We start from the raw sequence: 18,576 nt of genomic DNA, 5'->3' as shown, positions 1-18,576 counted from the left end.
GCGGAGGGCGGGGAGGCGGGCCGAACCAGCCAAATGCACTAATGCCCGTCTTTCATTCCGCCTGCCGCCCGCCTGCTTCCCTCGCCCCATATGGAAAAGAATAAAAACCATCACCATAATCCGCGTCACTCAGCCTTACAGTGCTGCAGGCTTCGTCGCTCTGTCTCTCTCGCACCCATGCGGGACGCCCCATGCGTGCGAGAGAGACAGAGCGACGAAAACGACTCTGCAGGTGGCGTGCGCACTGCGCCTCGCTGCGCCCTTGCCGTCCTTGTCCTTGCGGCGCGTTGCGGCGGCCGCGGTGCGGCACCAGGGCACCACCAAAGGGTCCAAGGGCAGCGCGGCGGGGGCGGCGGGGGCGGCGCGAAGCCCCACCAGCGTCAGCAGAGACTTGCTAACACAGCGCTCGCCCCGCCGCAGGCCGGTCAGCCGGACCGGATTTAGGAGCCGGGAGACTGATTCCGAGGGTCGTTTTCGTCGCCCCGTCTCCCTCGCACCAGGCGGGATGGCCCATCAGTGCGAGAGAGACAGAGCGACGACTCTCGGAATCAGTCGGCGGGGGGATGAGGACCCCCCGTGTGACACAATTCCCAAAAAGGGGAGCGTCACGCTAACCGGCACGACGGAAGGGAGCGAACAAGAAACGACGCGTGTCCCCAACCCTGGGCTCCGCGACCGCCGCGACCGCACGACAAAGACAGGGCACGGCGACGCGCTATCTGCTGCGCGCTACGCGCCCCAATAGCCGATGATCAATAGACAGCCGCCCGATTCCGTCGCTCTGTCTCTCTCGCACTCGTGGGGCGTCACGTAGGGGCGCGAGAGAGACGGGGCGAAGGACCGGTACTTCGGAGCCAGGCGGCAGGGGCGCATTCAGTCGTGCGCCGGACGACGACGACGACGACGACGCCGACCGCCCCCAGGGTGAGCCGCACTTGAACCAGGGTGCTGGGCCGGGTGTGCGTCGCTCCCAACAGCCCCTCAAGTGGCGCGCCCGCAAAATTAGCGCGCGGGTCAAGCGGACTGATTCCGAGAGTCGTTCTCGTCGCTGTGTCTCTCTCGCACCTGTGGAGAACGTCCCTCGAGTGCGAGAGAGACAGAGCGACGAAACCGACTCTCGGAATCAGTCTGCCGGGCCAGCCGCAGTCGTCAGAGCAAGCCGCGCACAGCGAGTGCAAACAGTGAACGAGGAACGGGCCCAAGGCCGTGCGTCTGGTCTAAAGAGTCTGAAGCCCACGGCGCCGGGAATCGACCTCCCCCCCCCTCCCCCACCCCGAGGGGGCCGAACCGTTTTATCAAGCCCGTTATCACGCAATCAGGCAGGAGGGCCATCAGGGAGGCAGGGAGAAGGGCGGCGTCGACGTCATGGCCGCGGGGCCGGCGGGGAGAGCGGGGGCGGGGCGGGCAAAGCGAGCAGGACAATCCCCGTCCCTGGCAACAGCCACCCCACCCCTCCCCTCCACCTGCACGTCTCTCACGTCTCGGCCCGGCATTATTTACCCCGGCCTCTTCCAATCACGACGCGGCCGCGACGGATGTCAGTCAGTCAGTCTCTCCGTCCGGGTCGGGGCGGGGCGGGGCGGGGCGACTGGTTTGGCGGCGGCGCCACTAGAGCCGGGCCGGGGGTGTGGCGCCAGGAACGCCATAAAAGCGAACGCAACGGCCGGCCTGGTTGGCCAGCGCCAGCACTAGCAGCGCCACAGCGCGCCGACAGGCACCAGGCCGGCACCCAATACATTCACCAAGCCCTCCCCGTACAGTACAGGGCGCGCAGTCCCCGACAAATAACCCGAAACGAATCTCCTGTACACCGGCGACGACACGGCGGCAGGGGTGGCAGGCGACGACGCCGCCCCGCCTCCGTCTCTCTCGCACCCTTTCGGGACGCCCCGTGCGTGCGAGAGAGAGACAGAGCAGAGCTCGGAACCAGCCTGCTGCTGGGCAAAAACAACACAGCAAATGCAACTATGCGGCCCCGCAGGGATTTGGACGGGCTTGGTGCGCGGGGCTGCGCGGTGCGGAGCGGCAGGCCGCCGCGGGCCTCGCCTCGCCACTGGCCGCGGACAGCGCTGGCCGAGCGGGCGGCTATTTAGGATCGGCTTCCGGTACAGCGTACAACGTGCAGCTGCAGCCCGCGAACAAAACACCCCTGCAGCGCCGGCAGCGCAGCCACGCTCCAAACAGCCACGCTCTAGACCGCCACGGCACGGCCGTGACAGGGTGCAGGGACCGGAGGACCGCAAGCCACAGCAGGCCCAGCCCAGCCGACCAAGCCTTATGTTGCGTTACGTTAGGCATTTGTTTTCCCATCGCATCGCTGGCAGCGCCATTCAAGCAGCCAGCCCGGCGGCCCGGCCCCGGTGAGGGCGCCTCTGCGTCCCCTCCGACCCCCAAAGCCACCCAAGCTCCGGTCCAGCAACAGCTCCGCGAGGAATGCCTGGGAATGCCATTGCACCGGCTCGCCGCTGGGCCCGGGGCGCATGCAGACGCCCCTCCCCCTCCCCCTCGCGCCCACTAACTCATTCATGAGACGGAAACTCCACAGGCAGGCCGGCCGCCGCGCTCCGCCGCGCCATGCCCGTCGTGTTTGTTGTCCACAGAAATAGCAGCAGCAGCGCCTCGGCCGCCTCGGCGCACTCCACGGCGGCGTGGTCCAGAAAGGCCAGAGAGGCACGGCGGCGCGGCATTCCCGGCCGTGCGTGCTGCGTGCGCACGCGTGGCGCCAGGCATCGATTAGCACGCCGATCCGGCCCGGCCGTCGACACGAGTCGAACTTTACGCGCGCCGCGCGCCGAACCGAACGACGACCGATTCCTTTTGCTTATCGACGACGACGTCGGAGGACAGCCGGACAGCTTAATAATGGCGTGCGCGTGCCTCGTGACGCCTGCCACGCGCCGTTACGTGACCGTCACAAAGTTTTACGTTTCTGTTTTTGGTTCATCATCACCGGCAGGCGCTGCTTCGTGACAAGCGCCGGTTTCAGATTCCAGACGTTTTCGAAGTTGGCGCGTTGGCGCCCCGTGCCTAGCACTGCCGGCTCGCCGAACACCGCGCGGTCCGTAATGGTCGGGCGAGGGTCAGACTGCAAACAGCCGCACCGCACGGCACGCCCCCCGAGGCCCTCGAGCACCACGACGACGACGCCGTCGTCCTCAGCCCTGCGTCCAGGCCACGCCCACAAGCACTCGGCCAATCAGCGTCCGCGTCACCGCGCGCCCAACGACGGCCAACGGCGTCGTCGTTTTCAAACGAAAAGTTTCTCTTTCTGCTCGTCAAAGACGCCAACGAGCGCGCTGCCGGGCTGCCGCCGCCTTCCGAACCAGCCGGCGCGTTGGCCGCGCGCTGGCCGCCGGCCGGGGCGAGTTTCACTTTCAAACCAGGAATGCCTGCCTAGCGGAGAGCCCACCGGCCAGGCCAGGGCCCTTTCCTCGGCACCGACTCCACTCGGGCCTCGGTCAACTTGTTGCCTCGGCACAACGGCACTTGCATCTTGATGCACCGGGCCGGCCGGGCCGCAAACTAGTGCCTCCAACTTGCCCAAATGGCATTGGCCTGGCGGACGGCGGCGGCGGTTCGTGTGTGTATTGTCGACGCGACGCAGCGTCGCGTCTCCACTGGAGGGCGCCCAGCCCCCTCCCCCGCGAGGGGTCGCCGGGGTTCTCGTGGGGGTCTGGCGGCCTGGCGGTCGCTGGTGTGTTCGGTATCACGGCGTGCGTGTCGTGGCGAGAGATCTCGGCCCCGCCAATAAACAGGCCAGTTTTACCGCACCGCACCAGGCGGCGGTCTATTTCCACCCCCATTCGCCAAAAGGGACGAGGGCGGCGCACGTGGCGGGCCCAAGGAGGCCGGCCGCCTGCCGCCAAGGGGGCCGCCGAGGACGACGACGACGTCCACGGCCTGCTGCAGCGCAGAAGTGGCCGAGATCGGCTGTGCGTCCGACAGTAAGTAGTGTAGTCACTTGCCGGCGAGGAGGCGACGCGACGCGGCCGACACAGACGGGAAAAATAAAAAGAGGAGATGTGACTCCCCCTCCCCCCCTCCCCTCCCCCTCCGATCACCGCGGCAGCGGACGAGCGGACGTGTCCCCGCACGCTGGAATTAGTCTGGAGGGGGCCGGGGGCCGGGCCGGGCGAACGACGATCCGAGCCAGTGGTCCGATTCGCTTTGTCTCTCTCTCTCACTCGCACTCGTGGGGCGTTCCGCCGTCCGCAGGCGGAGCGAGAGAGACGGTGACGAATGCATGACAGTGTTCGGAAGCAGCCTGCAGCAGGCACGCAGGCACGCAGGCAGGCGGGACAGGAATAGAAGCGACCGCATCATCGCGCCTTCAAAATGCACGGGCTTATCACATTCGTTTCAATTCACCCCGGCACTGTCTGTCAAACGGAGCTTGCCTGCCTCTGCCTGTTGTGGGCCGTGAGACCGCGGCGCAGTTTCGGTAATTCGATGCGGACACGATTTGGGTGCCGCTCCCCCAAGCTAGGCCTTCTTCCGCGTCGCCCTCGTCGACATGGTCGTCGTCGACATCATCATCATCGTCGTCGTCATCGTCGTCGCGGAGGCACAGGTGGCGGCCCAGCGGCCCGGACGACGCGTCTAGCGCGCCACGGCCTGGAGGTGCCAATTGGCGCCGGACGGTCACCGCCCTCCCCGCCTAGAGCGCCACCGCGGCGATGGGGCTCACGGCGCGGCGCCCACGTCGCGGCCACAAGGCGCAGTTATGCATATTTAATTGATGCCTGCGGACTGATTCCGAGAGTCGTGTTCGTCGCTCTGTCTCTCTCGCACTCTCTGGCGTCTCGTGTGGGTGCGAGAGAGACAGAGCGACCGCAGGCTCCCTCCCTCCGGGGCTGCTGCCGGCCGGCCGGCCTGCCCGCGGCCTCGCGAACTGCACATCAAGATGTGGCGCGGCGAGCTCTAACGGCACGGCGGCACGCCCCAAAGTCTGCAACATTAGCCGCGCACCGCGCATCAAGATACGACCGCAGCGCGTCGCGCACCGCGGCGGACAAGAGCATGGACATGCCCGCCGGTCGCGCGGGGCGCCTGCCCGGCCCGGGGTAGGCAACCCGGCAGACACGCGCGTTCGACGGGACTGCCTACCCCGAGTTCCTCGGGCGCCAAGGCGCGAGGTAGGCAACCCGGCAGACACGCGCGTCCGACGGGACTGCCTACCCCGAGTTTCTCAGGCGCTACAGACTGCGGAGTGCCAAGGCGCGGCCGCTGAGCCACGCCCGCGTCCCGCGTGGAACCCAACGCCACGTCGCCGGGGCTTCTGTCTCGCGGTCACGATCCCGGCTCGGCGGACGGACGGACGGACGGACGGACAGACAGACCGGCGTGCCGTCAGTGAGGCCGTGATCCAACGGGCTGCATGGCTGGCTGGAAGCGCTGCCCCGCCGCCTCGCTGCCGTTGTTCCCGTGACCCACAGCCGCGGCAGAGAGGCGCGCTCGGCCCGGGCCACGGCCGCCGCGGCACCGCGGCACCGCGCCGACGAACGACACAAATTGCCGCCAAATTGAGTCCCCAGGCGGCAGGCGGGGGACCCACTGCGCCAGTTTCGGCGCGCCAAATTTAAAACTGACAGCCGAGCACTTCTAGCCCAAGCGCGGTCGAAGGTTTGCAACAAGCTGTTGGGAGGGAAAATGCTCTTGAACCGTAGAAATGTTCTCGGCGGGAATATGCTCACGAGGGCCGCCTCCTTCGAGGCCCGCCTGGCCCCCGTGGGGCCGCGGCCGCACGGTGCCGCACGGCATATCGGCGGTGCACGCACGCAACGTCGCCATGGCAACCAAGGGCGCGGCTGGGCTGAACGGCGGGGCGGCGTCGCGTCGCCGGCCGCCACAAAGGAGCCCCTTCCGATTCCTGCACTCCAAAGGCACAATCGAGAATCCCAGCCGACTGGTTCCGAGGGTCGCGTTTTCATCGCTGCGTCTCTCTCGCAGCAACACGGGAGGGCCCGCGAGTGCGAGAGAGACAGCGACAGGCGGCCGCCAGCGCCAGCCAGCCGCTGGGAATCCGGAGCCCTGCGGCACAATGCGCGCCTCCGCCTCCCCCGCGACCACGGCGGCGCGGCGGGCTGGAGGCTCGGCCAGAGGCCCGGGCCGCTCCGGCAGTGGCAAGGAAAAAAGAGCCAAATGTTAGAATAAGAATGAGAAGAAAAGGTCGCGGCGGGAACGAGCGAGCGCGCCCTGCCTCGCCCTGCCTCGCCCTGCTCGATGGCGGGGCCCAGCGGCGCACGAGCGGAGCGGGACACAAACACAAAATGCTGCAATTTCGAGCCGGCGACGACAACCAAAGCAACGGCAGCACAGCAGACTGATTCCGAGAGTCGTTTTCGACGCTCCGTCTCCCTCGTACTCACGCGGCGTCCCCGACAGGTGCGAGAGAGACAGAGCAACGAGAACGACTCTCGGAGTCAGTCTGCAGGGCGAGCCGAGGCTCCGTGACATCACCGCCACGGCCGGCGCGGTGGGAAGGCGAGGGCGCCCTGTCGTCACGTTGTGACACGCTACGCGCGCCACGCTCGTGTCACGCTCGACACACGAGGGCATTGTGGCGGCAGCAGGCAGTCATTTCGAGCGATGAAAAGGCTGCTCCGTCTCTCTCGCACCCCTACGGCACTGTAAGGGGCGGCGGCGAGGCAAGGCCCGCGCTCGCAAAACGACGTGGCCCATTCCCTCTCGCAGTAGACCGATTCCGAGCGTCGTTTTTCGTCGCTGTCTCTCTCGCACCTATAGTGTACGCCCCATGAGTGCGAGAAGGATAGAGCGACGAAAAGGACTCTCGCCTTCAAAGCGGCCCAGGCGCAGGGTGCCCGGGGTTAACGGCGCGTGCGGCCGCGCTGCCCCACTCGAACAAGGGCGCCAACAACCTCGAGAGCGGCGACAAGCGCGTCGCACTTGAACGCCTGCCGAACAACCCCGCCGGCTAAAAGCGCTAAAAGCGGCCGCGGGTCACATCATCGCCGGCCTTCGACGCAGCACGCCCGGCCGGCAGTGGGCCTCCACGTCCGCACGGTCTCCCCTCCACTGCCTCCCCTGGGGGCTGTGCTGGCCTGATAGGCTCGGGGACCACCAGGGACTAGGGGGCCTGGAGCGGGGGGCCTCGGCAGCCCCACCGTATGCAGCATGCGACCTGTGGTGTTACAGTGTATGGCTTCGCGGAGTCCGTACCGCCACCGCCACCCTTCGGGGCGCTGCAGGCTGCATGCAGCCTCCTGATGCAACACCAATCGCTGCACAGTCTCGTCTCTGTCTTCGTCGCACTCGCGGGGCGTCCCTCAGAGGTGCGAGCGAGACGGAGCGACGAAACGCCACTCTTCGGATTCGCTCGGCGGCCAGGCCGATGCGCGGCGACCGCGCTAGGAGGACGGTGGTTGCGGTTGCGACACTCCGGGACATTCACCCCGGCCCTTTCTCCCCCCCCCCTCTCTCTCTCACACACTGCATCACTCACCTCGATGCTCAGCTCCAGCACCGAGCCGTCCAGCAGGGTGACCTTGGCGAGCACCGTCTTGGCGCGACTGCGCTTCATCGGCGACTGCGCGGGCGAGGCCGCCGGCCCGTTGGTGGGCTGCTGGGCGGCCACCGGCCCCGCGCCCTTCGTGTCCTCCGGCATCCTGGAGCTCCCTGGGGCTGTGGGGGGCGCCTACACCTGCGGGCCAAAACGCCACCGTCAGAAACAGCAACAACATCAAACAAAACAACAGCAGTGTGATGTCAACGACCGGGTCGTGCGCCATTCAACAGGCTGTGTGTGTGTGTGTGCGAGCGTGATTGTGTGAGTGCAATGAATGCAGCGGCGGCGTTGCAATGCCGCAATGAGCCGCCGAGAGGCTGCACGGCGCACGGAGCCCTTTTCGCTTTCAATCGGACCGCTGCAGCAACGATACCCCCCCCCCTCCTTCTTTCCCTTTTACACACAGACAGACAGACACGACCGTTTTGCGTCTTTAACATATCGTCCCGGACCACGCGTGACACCACCACCTCTTCAACTAAATGACCCCCCGGGAGGAAAAAAAAAGAACACGACGCGACGAATGCTCGGCCCTCGGCCGCGTCGTTTAGGGACTCTCGTTATAAACTTCCGCACCTTGGCGCGCGTCCCCCGCGGGTGCAGAGTGCAAATGGCGCAGTCAGCCACGCGCTTTCCCCGCACACTGCACTGCACTGCACTGCACGCACACAGGCGCAAAGCGGGCTAGTGGCCACCGCTGGTGCACTTCTAAACCTCGCGTACATCATGCATGTTCTTTTTTTTTTTTTGCAGGGAAGGGAGAAAGGGGATGAATTAAAAATAAATCTACAATTTTTTCATGTTTGGAACTTGTTTTTTTTTTCCCGGAGGCTGCACACCACCCGCGCCGCCGTGCCAACGACAAAGCAGCGCGCCCATCCATGCGCAAGGGAAAGGGGCGTGTTGTTGCGGGAAGCTGCCCCGCCCGGCGCGCCCGGCGCCCTGACCCGTCCTCTCTCTCTCTCTCTCTCCACCTCTCCGTCCTGACCCTTCTTCCGTCTCTCTCCCCATCTCCCCACGACGACGACGACGAGAAAAAAGGAGACAGGAGGACATGGCCCTTTGGCAGCCCACGCGACACCGAGGGGCCATGTGGTGCAGGGCCTTGCAGGAACGTGCCTCCGCCGTGCTCGGCGCATACCGGCCACGCTCCGCTGCGCTTTCTCCCACCGCCCCGCCCCGCCCCGCCCCGCCCCGCCCCGCCCCGCAGAAGGGCAGCGGGACAGACACAGGCAACGACGCCACCGCGACCACGGGCAGGCAGCGCCGCCACCAGGCCGCCAGCGGTGCAGCGCTTCCATAAATTGGCGGGGGCGCGCGCCACACACTCACACACACACAGAGGCGGCGCGGAGTGCATACAGCCGCCGGAACATAGCGGTGTCCCCACGCTGCGACACAAACACACACACACTCACACACACCCCAGTATGGCATGCGTAAATAGAGGGAAAGCCGCAGCTAGCCGGCCGGCCTGCAACAGCAGCGTCACGGATTTGGCACGCTGGAAAACGCGGCGACGGAAACACTAGGCGGAGCTCCGCCGCCGCGTCGCGCAGTGTTTCTTTTCCGCGGTCGTCGTTTTCGCGCGCAAAACGCACACCCCGGTGCTCCACAGTGCGGGGCGGCGCGTCCTTGGCGGCGCGTCCTCGTCCTAGGACGTCCTGGCACCGCGCTGGCAAGCCTGAGGCAAGCCTGAGGTACGCCGGGAGGGAAGGCAGTGCCACTCCGTGCCGTCCGTCCGGCCGATCGATCCCCGTCATAACGACGCGGTCGCGAGCAAGTGCGCCGAGGGGCGGCGTGCCCGAGGCGTGCCACCCTCCACACACGGCGAGCAGGCACCTCAGACAAAAGAAGAACTACTCAAAAAACTACATTTCAAAAAATATTCCCGCAAGAAAAATAAAAATAAAAATCGAGGAGAACACAGAGTCGAAGTGAGAGGGTCGTCTTCGTCGCGGAAGAGCTAGTAAATCGGCCTGCACGCTTTGTTTTCGTTTTTGGTACACTGTGCTTCCAAGCCGGACCTGGGCGAGGTGTCGACGCCGCGCGCGCGCCCATCTTTCGGCACGCGTGCCGCCATTGTCCACGCCTCGCGGACCGCGTCCAGCCCCCCCCCCCCCCACCAACCCACCAATCCCCTCGGGCAGTCCGTCACGCAGCCGTGTCGCCGGGGAAAGGGTTCGTTCGAGGACCGCGCCCCTTTTAAAGGCCCCTCATAAAATCTGCAATTTCGTTATGTTTCGCCCCTTCTCCTCTCTCCCTCCCTCTCTCTCTGTGTAGCAGGGCGCGCGCACACACACACGTGCGCGCTGGAACGGAACTAAACGTGCTTCCTGTGCTTCCTCCTCACATGGCTCCGATCGACGGGAGACAGGAGAGAGAGAGAAGAGGGGAGGGGGAGAGGGAGAGTGAGAAAAAAGCGGGCGGCGCATGCCTTGCAGTGGCGTGGCAGTGGCGTAACCAGCAACACGACGCGCGCCTCAATTACAAAAGGGCGTCTGCTTTAATTCCTTCCTCCTCCAGCAAATCCGGCAGCAGACTGAGAGTCATTTCCGTCGCTCCGTCTCTGTCGCACTCACGTGGGGCGACGCCCCCCCCCCTCCTACGGGATCGATCTGCAGCGAGACTCTAGAGACACCGGAGCGCGATGCATCCGCCAAAGAGAGCAAAGTGCTGCTTTGGCGTTGCATTTTTCTGGCCTCCCTCTTTCTTTTTTTTTGCAGTGGCCGCGGACGGCCGTGGAGCAAAGGGCCGGAGCGATGCGAGGGAAGCGGCCCGGAGGCCACGGCCTCCCCTGAGATGTGCACTGCAAGCAGCCCGCGGCCGGCAGACTCCCTCGGGTCGTCCCTCTACCCGAGCGCACGGCAGCCGAGCCGACAGTAGCAGTGTACTACAGTACTGCACTCCAAGGAGCAGCGGCACGGACAGGTTCAACTTGCAGCGCGCAGGCCGTCCGTCAAGTTGTAAATAAGACAACAAACCGAGAAGCAATCCGGCTCGCAAGTTGTAGCAGCTCGCGTTCGGCACGGCCCAGCCAGCCCTTCACCCGCAGACCGTTCGTCGCTCTGTCTCTCTCGCACCCATACGGGATGCCCTGTGAGAGCGAGAGAGACGGAGCGACCAAAACGACTCTCGGAATCGGTCCGCAGCACTGCAACGAGGCCTGGCTAGGCCAGGCCGTCACAACAACTACACGCCGGCTGTTGGCACCCTGCACGGCGGCCGGCAGCCACACCAGCAAAAAAGGGTACACTGTGGCAGCTGTAAATCGCAGGTGTGTCCGCGGAGCGGCGCACCGAGTCCTCTCTCTCTCTCTTTCTCTCCCACGAAAGGAAGCGAGTGAGTCACGGAGCGCAAATCGTATTCCCGTTTCCCAGACTCGATAACACAATAACACAGTACAAACAGCTGCCGCGGTTTTTACAGGAAAACTCGCCGACGAAGGCAGCACGCTCCGCGCGGCGTGGTGAGCAAATGACTCAATACTCTCGACCGCGTTCTGTACGCGAAACGAGCCGACCGGGGAGGAATTTATCCAGGGTAAGACCACGACGGCGAATCTTATCACGCGGGACAGGTCATGCGATAGTGACGAAATCGGGACTGATAAGAGCAAAAGCCGGGCGGGCCGGCCGCGCCCACGAAGCACTCCGCATTTTAATAATCGCTGCACCTTGCCGCCTCGCCAGCAGCAGGCCCGCCTCCTCAGGCCAGGCGAGTTGGAGCACCGGCAACAGCGGCGAATAAGAAACGTGCATGAAAACATCAATAAACAACAACAAAAGAAGAACAACAAGAGTGCTCGGCGCGTGCATTTGCATGCGACACGCGTATGCACGCGCACGGCCGCGGCACGCCAACGGCACGCCAGTCGTAAAGCCGCGAACCGCGGCGCGGCGGAACGACGCCGACCTGGAGGAGGAAAAGGGCCCAACTGCCGAGGGGACGCCGGCCAGTTACAGTGGAGTGGAGGGCCTGGCGGACCGAACCGAAGAAAGAAACGGGCATTAGCATTCCGGCTTACTGCCGGACTAGAGCGCCGCGGCGCACAGTGGGCCAGAAGACCGGCGCGGCAAACGGCGCGGCCGGCCACCTCCCCGATGACCCCCGGCGGGGACTCGCTCTACTTGCCGCCGGCGGCGTCGCCGTCCGAGAGCACGGCCACGGCCACGGTGACGGCGACGACCTGCGGGACTGCCCTCGCCTTTCCCGCGGCGCCGCGGCACTTAGCCTGGTCACAGTCCCCTGCCCACAATGGCTTCCGAGAAAACGCCACTTCCTTTGCGCGGCACGGGGACCGCTGCCCGGCGCGGGCCGCCCTGTAGGGCCGCCCCGGAGCAGCCGGCACGAGCCAACGGCGCCAACGGCGAACCCGGTCCGCTGCGCGCGCCGCCGCCAGCCAGGGGGTCGCGGTGCGGGTCGCTTCGACGGGGAGGTGCTCGCCGCGGCCGCGGGCAGAGGGTGCAGCCTCGGTGCAGCAGGCTGGCGGCGAAGGGAAGCTAATTCGATGCGGCGGGTCAAAGGAGGGACCCTGCCAGTCCCCATTTGGGGGCGGATATTCCGTATGCAAACTGGCGTGCCGGGCGGGGCGGGGCGGGGCGGGGTGGGGGCCCGACAGGGTGGGCGACACGCGGCGACCGCGGACGACAACCCGGTGGAAAAAGGGCAACAAACAGCGGCGGACACGACATCGCAGCGACCGGGCCGAGTGGCCCGAGGGCTCGTCCGAGGCCCCGTCCCACCTGGCCATCATCAGGTGGCGTGCGTCCCCGCCTTCCGCGGCGCGCCAACCCCCTGACGGCCCCGAGGCTGGCCTGGCCGGCCCCGAAACGGCCCCCGGGAGGTCACGGGAGGTCGTCCGGCGGCAACAGGGCGTCGCGGTGCCGCGGCCGTGTCACCGCCGGGCGGGGCGGGGGGTGGAAGGGGGCTTTTAACAAGATTGCCTTCCGGAACCGCTGGCCGCACAGCGCGGCGGGACGGCCGTGTGGCGCCGCACTGTGTACACAGGCAACACGCCGGGCCTCACTTGGCGACAGGCCGCCAAAGTAAAGAGCGACAAGGCCGATTCCGAGGCTCGTTTTCGTCGCTGTCTCTCTCGCACCCATAGGGGACGCCGCATGAGTGCGAGAGAGAACTCTGGGAATCGGGGTGCTGCCTGGGTTTGCCTGGGTGACACCGCGGCCCAGATAGTGGATTCTGCTGGTCCGGGCGATAACCGCCACCGACGCGTAGCATTCCGCGTAGCATTCCGCGGCCCGCGGCCCACGCGGTGCCGTGCGAGGCGGCCCGGTCCAACGGTCGCGACGAACAGCGAACACGTCACCGTGTGGAGGAGGAGGACGTCCTCGACGGCGTCCGCCGGCCGGGGATATCGCCAGACCAAGCCTCCTGCTGCGGAAACAAGTTTCTGCAGGCTTTTCCGCCAGTTTCCCGGCACCGCTTCCGAAATCCTTCTCATTTCTCCGAGGAACAACAAAGCGGTGCGCCGAGCCGACTCGGGTCGGGGCCGCGCTCGGCTTTTCGCCTCGGCTTGGGCGGCGCGATGGCGCGATCCTTGAAACAACACGGCGCTCCCTGCCTGGCTTGCCTGGCGCCTGCAGACCGATTCCGAGAGTCGTTTTCGTGGCTCTCTCTCCCCCTCGCACCGACACGGCGCCCCCCATGAGCGCGAGAGAGACAGAGCGACGAAAAAGACTCTCGGAATCAGTCTGCTGGCCCTGGCCGTCGGCTCGGTGCGAAGCGCGCTGCGCGGTGCACTGTTTGGCCGGGGCCAAACAAACGTCACAAGCACGCTGCGTTAACTAGGCAGCCTCAAACAAGTCTCGGCGAAAGATGGCCGCCGCGGCAGGCAGCCCCGGCATCGCCTTCCGGCAGAGAGAGACAGAGCGACGAGAGGCGCGCGTCCTTTATCGACGCGATCAGCGCCGGAAGCGGCGGGCAGGCGGCGGGCAGCAGCGCCAGCGGCGCGGCCCACTAACCCTCGGCGTCGCGGCGTCGCACTCCACGGCGTGCAACGGGACGACGTCCGAGACCGGCCGGGCGCATTCAGAGAGGGGCGCGTTGTCGCTGTCTCTCTCGCACCCCAGCGGGACGCCCCACGAGTGCGAGAGAGACGGAGCGTCGGCCGCCCCGCTGGCCGTAAATGGCACCCCGCGGAGGCCGCGCCCCACTGGCCGAGGCTTTGATCTGCAGTAATGACAGCGAAAGGCCGCCGCTGCATAGAGCGACCAATGGCCGCGTCGCCGCGTCTCTCTCGCACTCGCGGCGCGTCCCGGAGGGTGCGAGAGAGAGAGAGAGAGAGCGACCGACTCCGCGGAATCAGCCTGGTGGTGGCCGGCCACCGTATCGCTGCAACATCGGCGGCCCGTGCAGCGGCACTGCAGCGGCACTGCAAGCGGGCAGTGCTGGTGGTCGCGGAGAAAGTGGCGGGGCTTCTTCTGCATCGACACTGTAAGTGCATGCACTCTGCGGCGCCAAATGGCTAAGCGGCACGCGGCGCGCCGGCGCTGCAGGTGTCCGGCACTGTAGGACACGCAGTGTGGTGGCACACTTGTCGCGGACGCGCAATCTGCACGGCGATGAACAGCGTGTGGTCGCTCCGCCCCTCTCTCTCGCACCCAGCGAGAGGAGGCAGAGCACAGTGGGCCGGAAGACCGGAGCTGCTTCTCGCTCCGTCTCTCTCGCACTCGCGGAGTGTGCCGGAGGGGAGCGAGAGAGACGGAAGCGGCGGAATCGGACTGCCGGTGGAAAATCACGCACCTGCCGTGTGTGCGGCCAGAGCCCTTTAAAGGGCGCAGCGCGCAGCGAGCAGCGGGGCCCTATCTTATCTGGCGATATGTAGGGCAGGGCGCGGGGCGCAGGGCGGGGCGTTAGGGCCCCAAACGGCCCCAAAGGGCAGTGCCCACGATGCAAATTTATCGAGGGGGAACAACTTCCCGCACATTCATAGTACAACAAAGTACGGACACATTCCACATCCAGGCGGTAAACGCTCCTGTAAGTGGACAAAATGCGTGGCCAATACAGGAGAAACCCATAGCACATTCCCACAATCATCGCACAAAAAATTTTACAGTGGCTCCGATGCGGCAATGTAAATGTATAGGCCACCCTGCCGCCGTTGCAAATAAATTAGGCATTTCTGGCCGTTGTGGGCGAGGGGGGTGGCGAGTCGAAACAATGTCCAGCGGAACTCTATGGACTCGCGGGGTGTCCCGCAAGAGAGACAGAGCGACGAAAACGACTCTCGGAATCGGTCTGCTGTTTACGCCCCAGCCGCGTAGATATTGCGACACGTCCGTCATCACTGCCATCGGGAGTCGGCTGCTATCGGTCGAGGCGTACCCAAACCCACTCACTCACACACCCACACCAAAACACACACACACTTTATTTTTCATCGACAACCTTCAAGAGCTTACTCAGTTTATTTTCGGTTTCTTTCTCTCTCGGGCGTGAGTGCCTGCTGGGCCGAGGCCGCCGATGCTAGGCTTGGGGCCCAAATGCCGAAATGCAGTCTCATCCGTCGCCGCGGCCGCTACGCACCGCGATGGGTTCTCGAGTGGCACTAGGCCGCGGAGTCGACGCACCGCGACGCGCCGCGACGCGCCGTAGTACGTCGAGTCGCTGACACGCTGACGCAGGGCGGCGGCCGCCGAGCCAAAACAACGCGAGTCAGCGCCGCGGCGGCAGACCGAGCCCGAGAGTCGTTTTCGTCGTTGTCTCTCTCGCGCCTGTACGGGGCGCCCCGTCGGTGCGACAGAGACAGAGCCTCGAAAACGACTCTCGGAATCAGTCTACTGCAGCACGCCGCGGCTCCAAACCAAACACGACAGCTACGCGCTCCGTGGCCTTTTAAACGGCCTGACCCCGTGACGCGGCGACGCGGACAGCACGGCCGTGACGGGCGCCGCCTGGACCTACGGTCTGTCGCTATGTCTCTCTCGCACCGCGACGGCATGGCCGACGAGTGTGACGGCGACGGGACGTGCCTCTCCTGCGACGGCAGGGCAGGCAAACTCAGAGCAAACTACCCCACGGACTGGCTGGACTTCCCCCGAACAGCAACATCGCGGGGCGGACGGGTACGCGCGGAACGCCGCGCCGCCGCAGCGACCATTCACTTGCAGTGCATCCGAGGCGTGCCATCCACTGCAGGCAGCGCCGCACGACATACCTCAGGCATATCCCGGTGTGACGTCACTGGCCGGCGAGCAGTGTTTGCCCGCCGCGGGCGTGGGGCCCCCTCCGGCCTCCGGAGTCCTGGCCGAGTCCACACACACACACTCACACACACACACACGCGCGCGCGCCGGCGAGCGCCGAACTGTTTGGGAAAGGCGTGAGCGACAACGCCGAGAGCGTGAAGCGACGACGCCCCTCGAGGTCTGTCCGTGGGACCGGCGACCGCGCCACTGCCAGGCTGACTGGCTGGCGGCGTGGTGCGGTGCGCTGGTGCGGCCACGCCTCGCTGCCATGGGCGGGGCGGGGCGGGGGCGGGGCGGGGCGGGCAGGGCTAGCCAGGGCCCCGCGGTGCGGCTGAGCTGGCTGGGCTGGCTGAGCTGGCGGGGCGCGAGCGCCTCCCCCTTCCCCATTTCTCCGTCCTCCAGCCAGACAGCCAGGCCTCCAGCCGGCGGGGCCCGGACAACACGGACCGGCTCCAACGACAAGGCGGCGCACAGTGGGCAGGAACAACGGCGCCGCCGGCCAAAGCTCTGGACGCGTTTTGAGCTCCAGGGTCGCTAAACAGGACCCGAACCGAGCGTGTGACCCCACCAATGGATTCCTCGTCCGTAGAGCAATCCATTGGGGGCCCCTTCCACCACAGCGCAAGTCTCCGTCACTTTCTGCCGTGCACTTGCAGACGGGGAAAGCGGCGGCAACTCCCGAATCCGACAGACACTCCTGTTGCGATGCAAGTCAGAGCGAGTCAGGGCGCCGCAGCCCTTGTTACCAATGGAACAATCGCCCTCCCTGGCCCCTCCGAGGCCCCTCCCACGCCTCGGCAGCGCAAAAATATGCCGCCCCAGCGCCCCGCCCCGATCGTTATTCACTCCGACGGAATGAAACAATAATCGGTTCTGTCGTGCCGAGCACTAATGACAAATCGCTCCCGGCGGCACCCTCCCCTTTTTTGTGCTCCGAGGCATGCCGGCGCCCCATTAGAAGAAACCCTGCAGAGAAAGGCCAAAAATAAGTGAGAAGGCGTGCGCCCCGAGACGACCCCCCCCCCTTTTCCCCCCGGGGGCACGCGCCGCCGAATCGCGGCACGCGGCACGCTCGGCAGCCCCAGCCATTAGGCCGCCATGTGTGCACGGCGGCACGGCGCCGAGCCCCGGACTTCCCCGTCGAGGGCTTGGTGATCCGCCGCGACGCCGCGCGACGCGACGCCAGCGCCCCTCCTGGAGTGCGTCGGCGCGGCGCGCACCTGTGTTGTAGTACCAGTGTACGCACCGGCCGGCGGAGGTGGCGGCGGGGCAAGCCAAGCCGAACGGGAGGGCGGCGAGCGGCGGGGCTGGGCCGGCTGGGCGTGGCGCGGCAACCGTTACCGGTTACCTCCGCCAACGGGTGAAGAGGAGTAGGGTGCCACCCGGTGCCTCGGCCTGCCTCGGCCTGCCTCGGCCGCGGTGGCGGGGCGTAGCGCGGCCGGGGGCTCGGCGGCAGCGGCGGCAGCTCGACGGATCGCATCCGATCGGCCCCAAGGTGCCCCAAGGCCCCTCTGCGGTACGTGCGTGCTGCCGAGCGATTCAGAAGAGTCGTTTCGTCGCTCTGTCTCTCTCGCACTCATGGGACTCTCCGTAAGGGTGCGAGAGAGACAGAGCGACAAAGTGAGGTCTTCTGGATCGAGCCAAGCAGAGCGCCCCGTCGCCACCGTCGGCACGCCGGGGCGTCGGCCGTTGGGGTGCTGCGGACTGATTCCGAGAGTCGTTTTCGTCGCTCTGTCTCTCTCGCACCGGTGCGGAACGCCCCATGAGTACGTCAGAAAACGACTCTCGGAATCAGTCTGCAGGATGGGCACAACGGACGTCGGCACTGCAGGCCACTGCAGGCATGCTGCAGGCGCTGGTCTCCGCTACGCGTGCACGTGACGCACCGCGCCGCGCCGCACCACGCCACGCCACGCCCATCAGCGACTGCCTTCGCGGAACTTGGTGGCGGTCTCTGCAAACGCACCGCCCCACGGTACAGAAAGGCGAAGTCCAATTCCATCGTCTCGGACCGGAGGCCGGGGGGTGTCCCTGCCACTCCTGACTGCTACACTGCTACAGCTCCGCGGCCACGACACCAAGGCAGGCGTCCACCACGACACCTGTCTGCTCCACACAGGTCCAAGCAAAACGCCACGGCAGCATGTCCTCACGAAGTGCCAGGTGTGCACGACCCACGACCCACACAGTCCGAAAACATGACAGGGAGATTACCTGTGCGGATGATACCAACTGCTTTTGCACCTCAGGATAAAAGTACTTCGAGATATGTCTTCGAGTAGAAAAAGATTTGTTTATGTAGGATGGGCGAGCTAGGCAAAAATGAAATTTGAGTCATGAACGGGCCTACTACATGATCTTTCTGAAAAAAATATGTTCATATGTAGGTCACCATTTTTTTTTTTTTTTTGAAACCTGAAACACGGTCCAAATTATGCACCGACATAAATTGTATAAAATTATTGGACGGTCTTGCTTCAAAATAAAAAGAGAACTTTGAGATGGAACTCAAGTATTGCTAACCATGCAAAATAGGCATGGTATATACCCATGGATTATTCTGTAACTAAAAACCTAAAACCCACAGGATATTCATAAAATCATATTGGAGTATTCCCTGAGACCTGAGTGAATGAATTTTGAACATTCAAAATGTACCAATCGGTAGGTGGTGAACAAATTACAAAATTAAATAAAACAGGTACCCTACCGGGGTGAAATGTAAACCGACGTAAACAGTAAACATAAATACAAACATCCTGAACTGTCATCTTTCAAAAGCGAAATTGATAGAAAGTAACGCGATTCTGAAAGAGAGTATCCGACCAAGTGCTCGACTTG

At 65.0% G+C, this 18,576-nt stretch overlaps 1 protein-coding gene across 4 annotated transcripts in view; it reads right to left on the bottom strand.

Annotated features, from left to right (window-relative positions):
* Window positions 1–18,576, bottom strand: part of LOC117646162 (protein 4.1 homolog) — a 30,335-nt gene that overhangs the window by 11,390 nt on the left and 369 nt on the right. For 3 of the 4 annotated variants that reach the window (XM_034386934.1, XM_034386931.1, XM_034386933.1), the window contains exon 2: window positions 7,463–7,660. In XM_034386934.1, coding sequence (XP_034242825.1) covers window positions 7,463–7,624 — 162 coding nt within the window. In that variant the 5' untranslated portion in view covers window positions 7,625–7,660. Of the gene's footprint in view, window positions 1–7,462; window positions 7,661–15,704; window positions 15,943–18,576 lie in introns of those variants that run through there. The other variant, XM_034386932.1, reaches the window with a different exon arrangement.

Source organism: Thrips palmi, unplaced genomic scaffold, assembly GCF_012932325.1.
Source record: "Thrips palmi isolate BJ-2018 unplaced genomic scaffold, TpBJ-2018v1 HiC_scaffold_19, whole genome shotgun sequence".
Lineage (NCBI taxonomy): Eukaryota > Metazoa > Arthropoda > Insecta > Thysanoptera > Thripidae > Thrips > Thrips palmi.
Note: the sequence above shows the minus strand (reverse complement) of the source record. Positions and strands in the feature narration are given on the sequence as shown.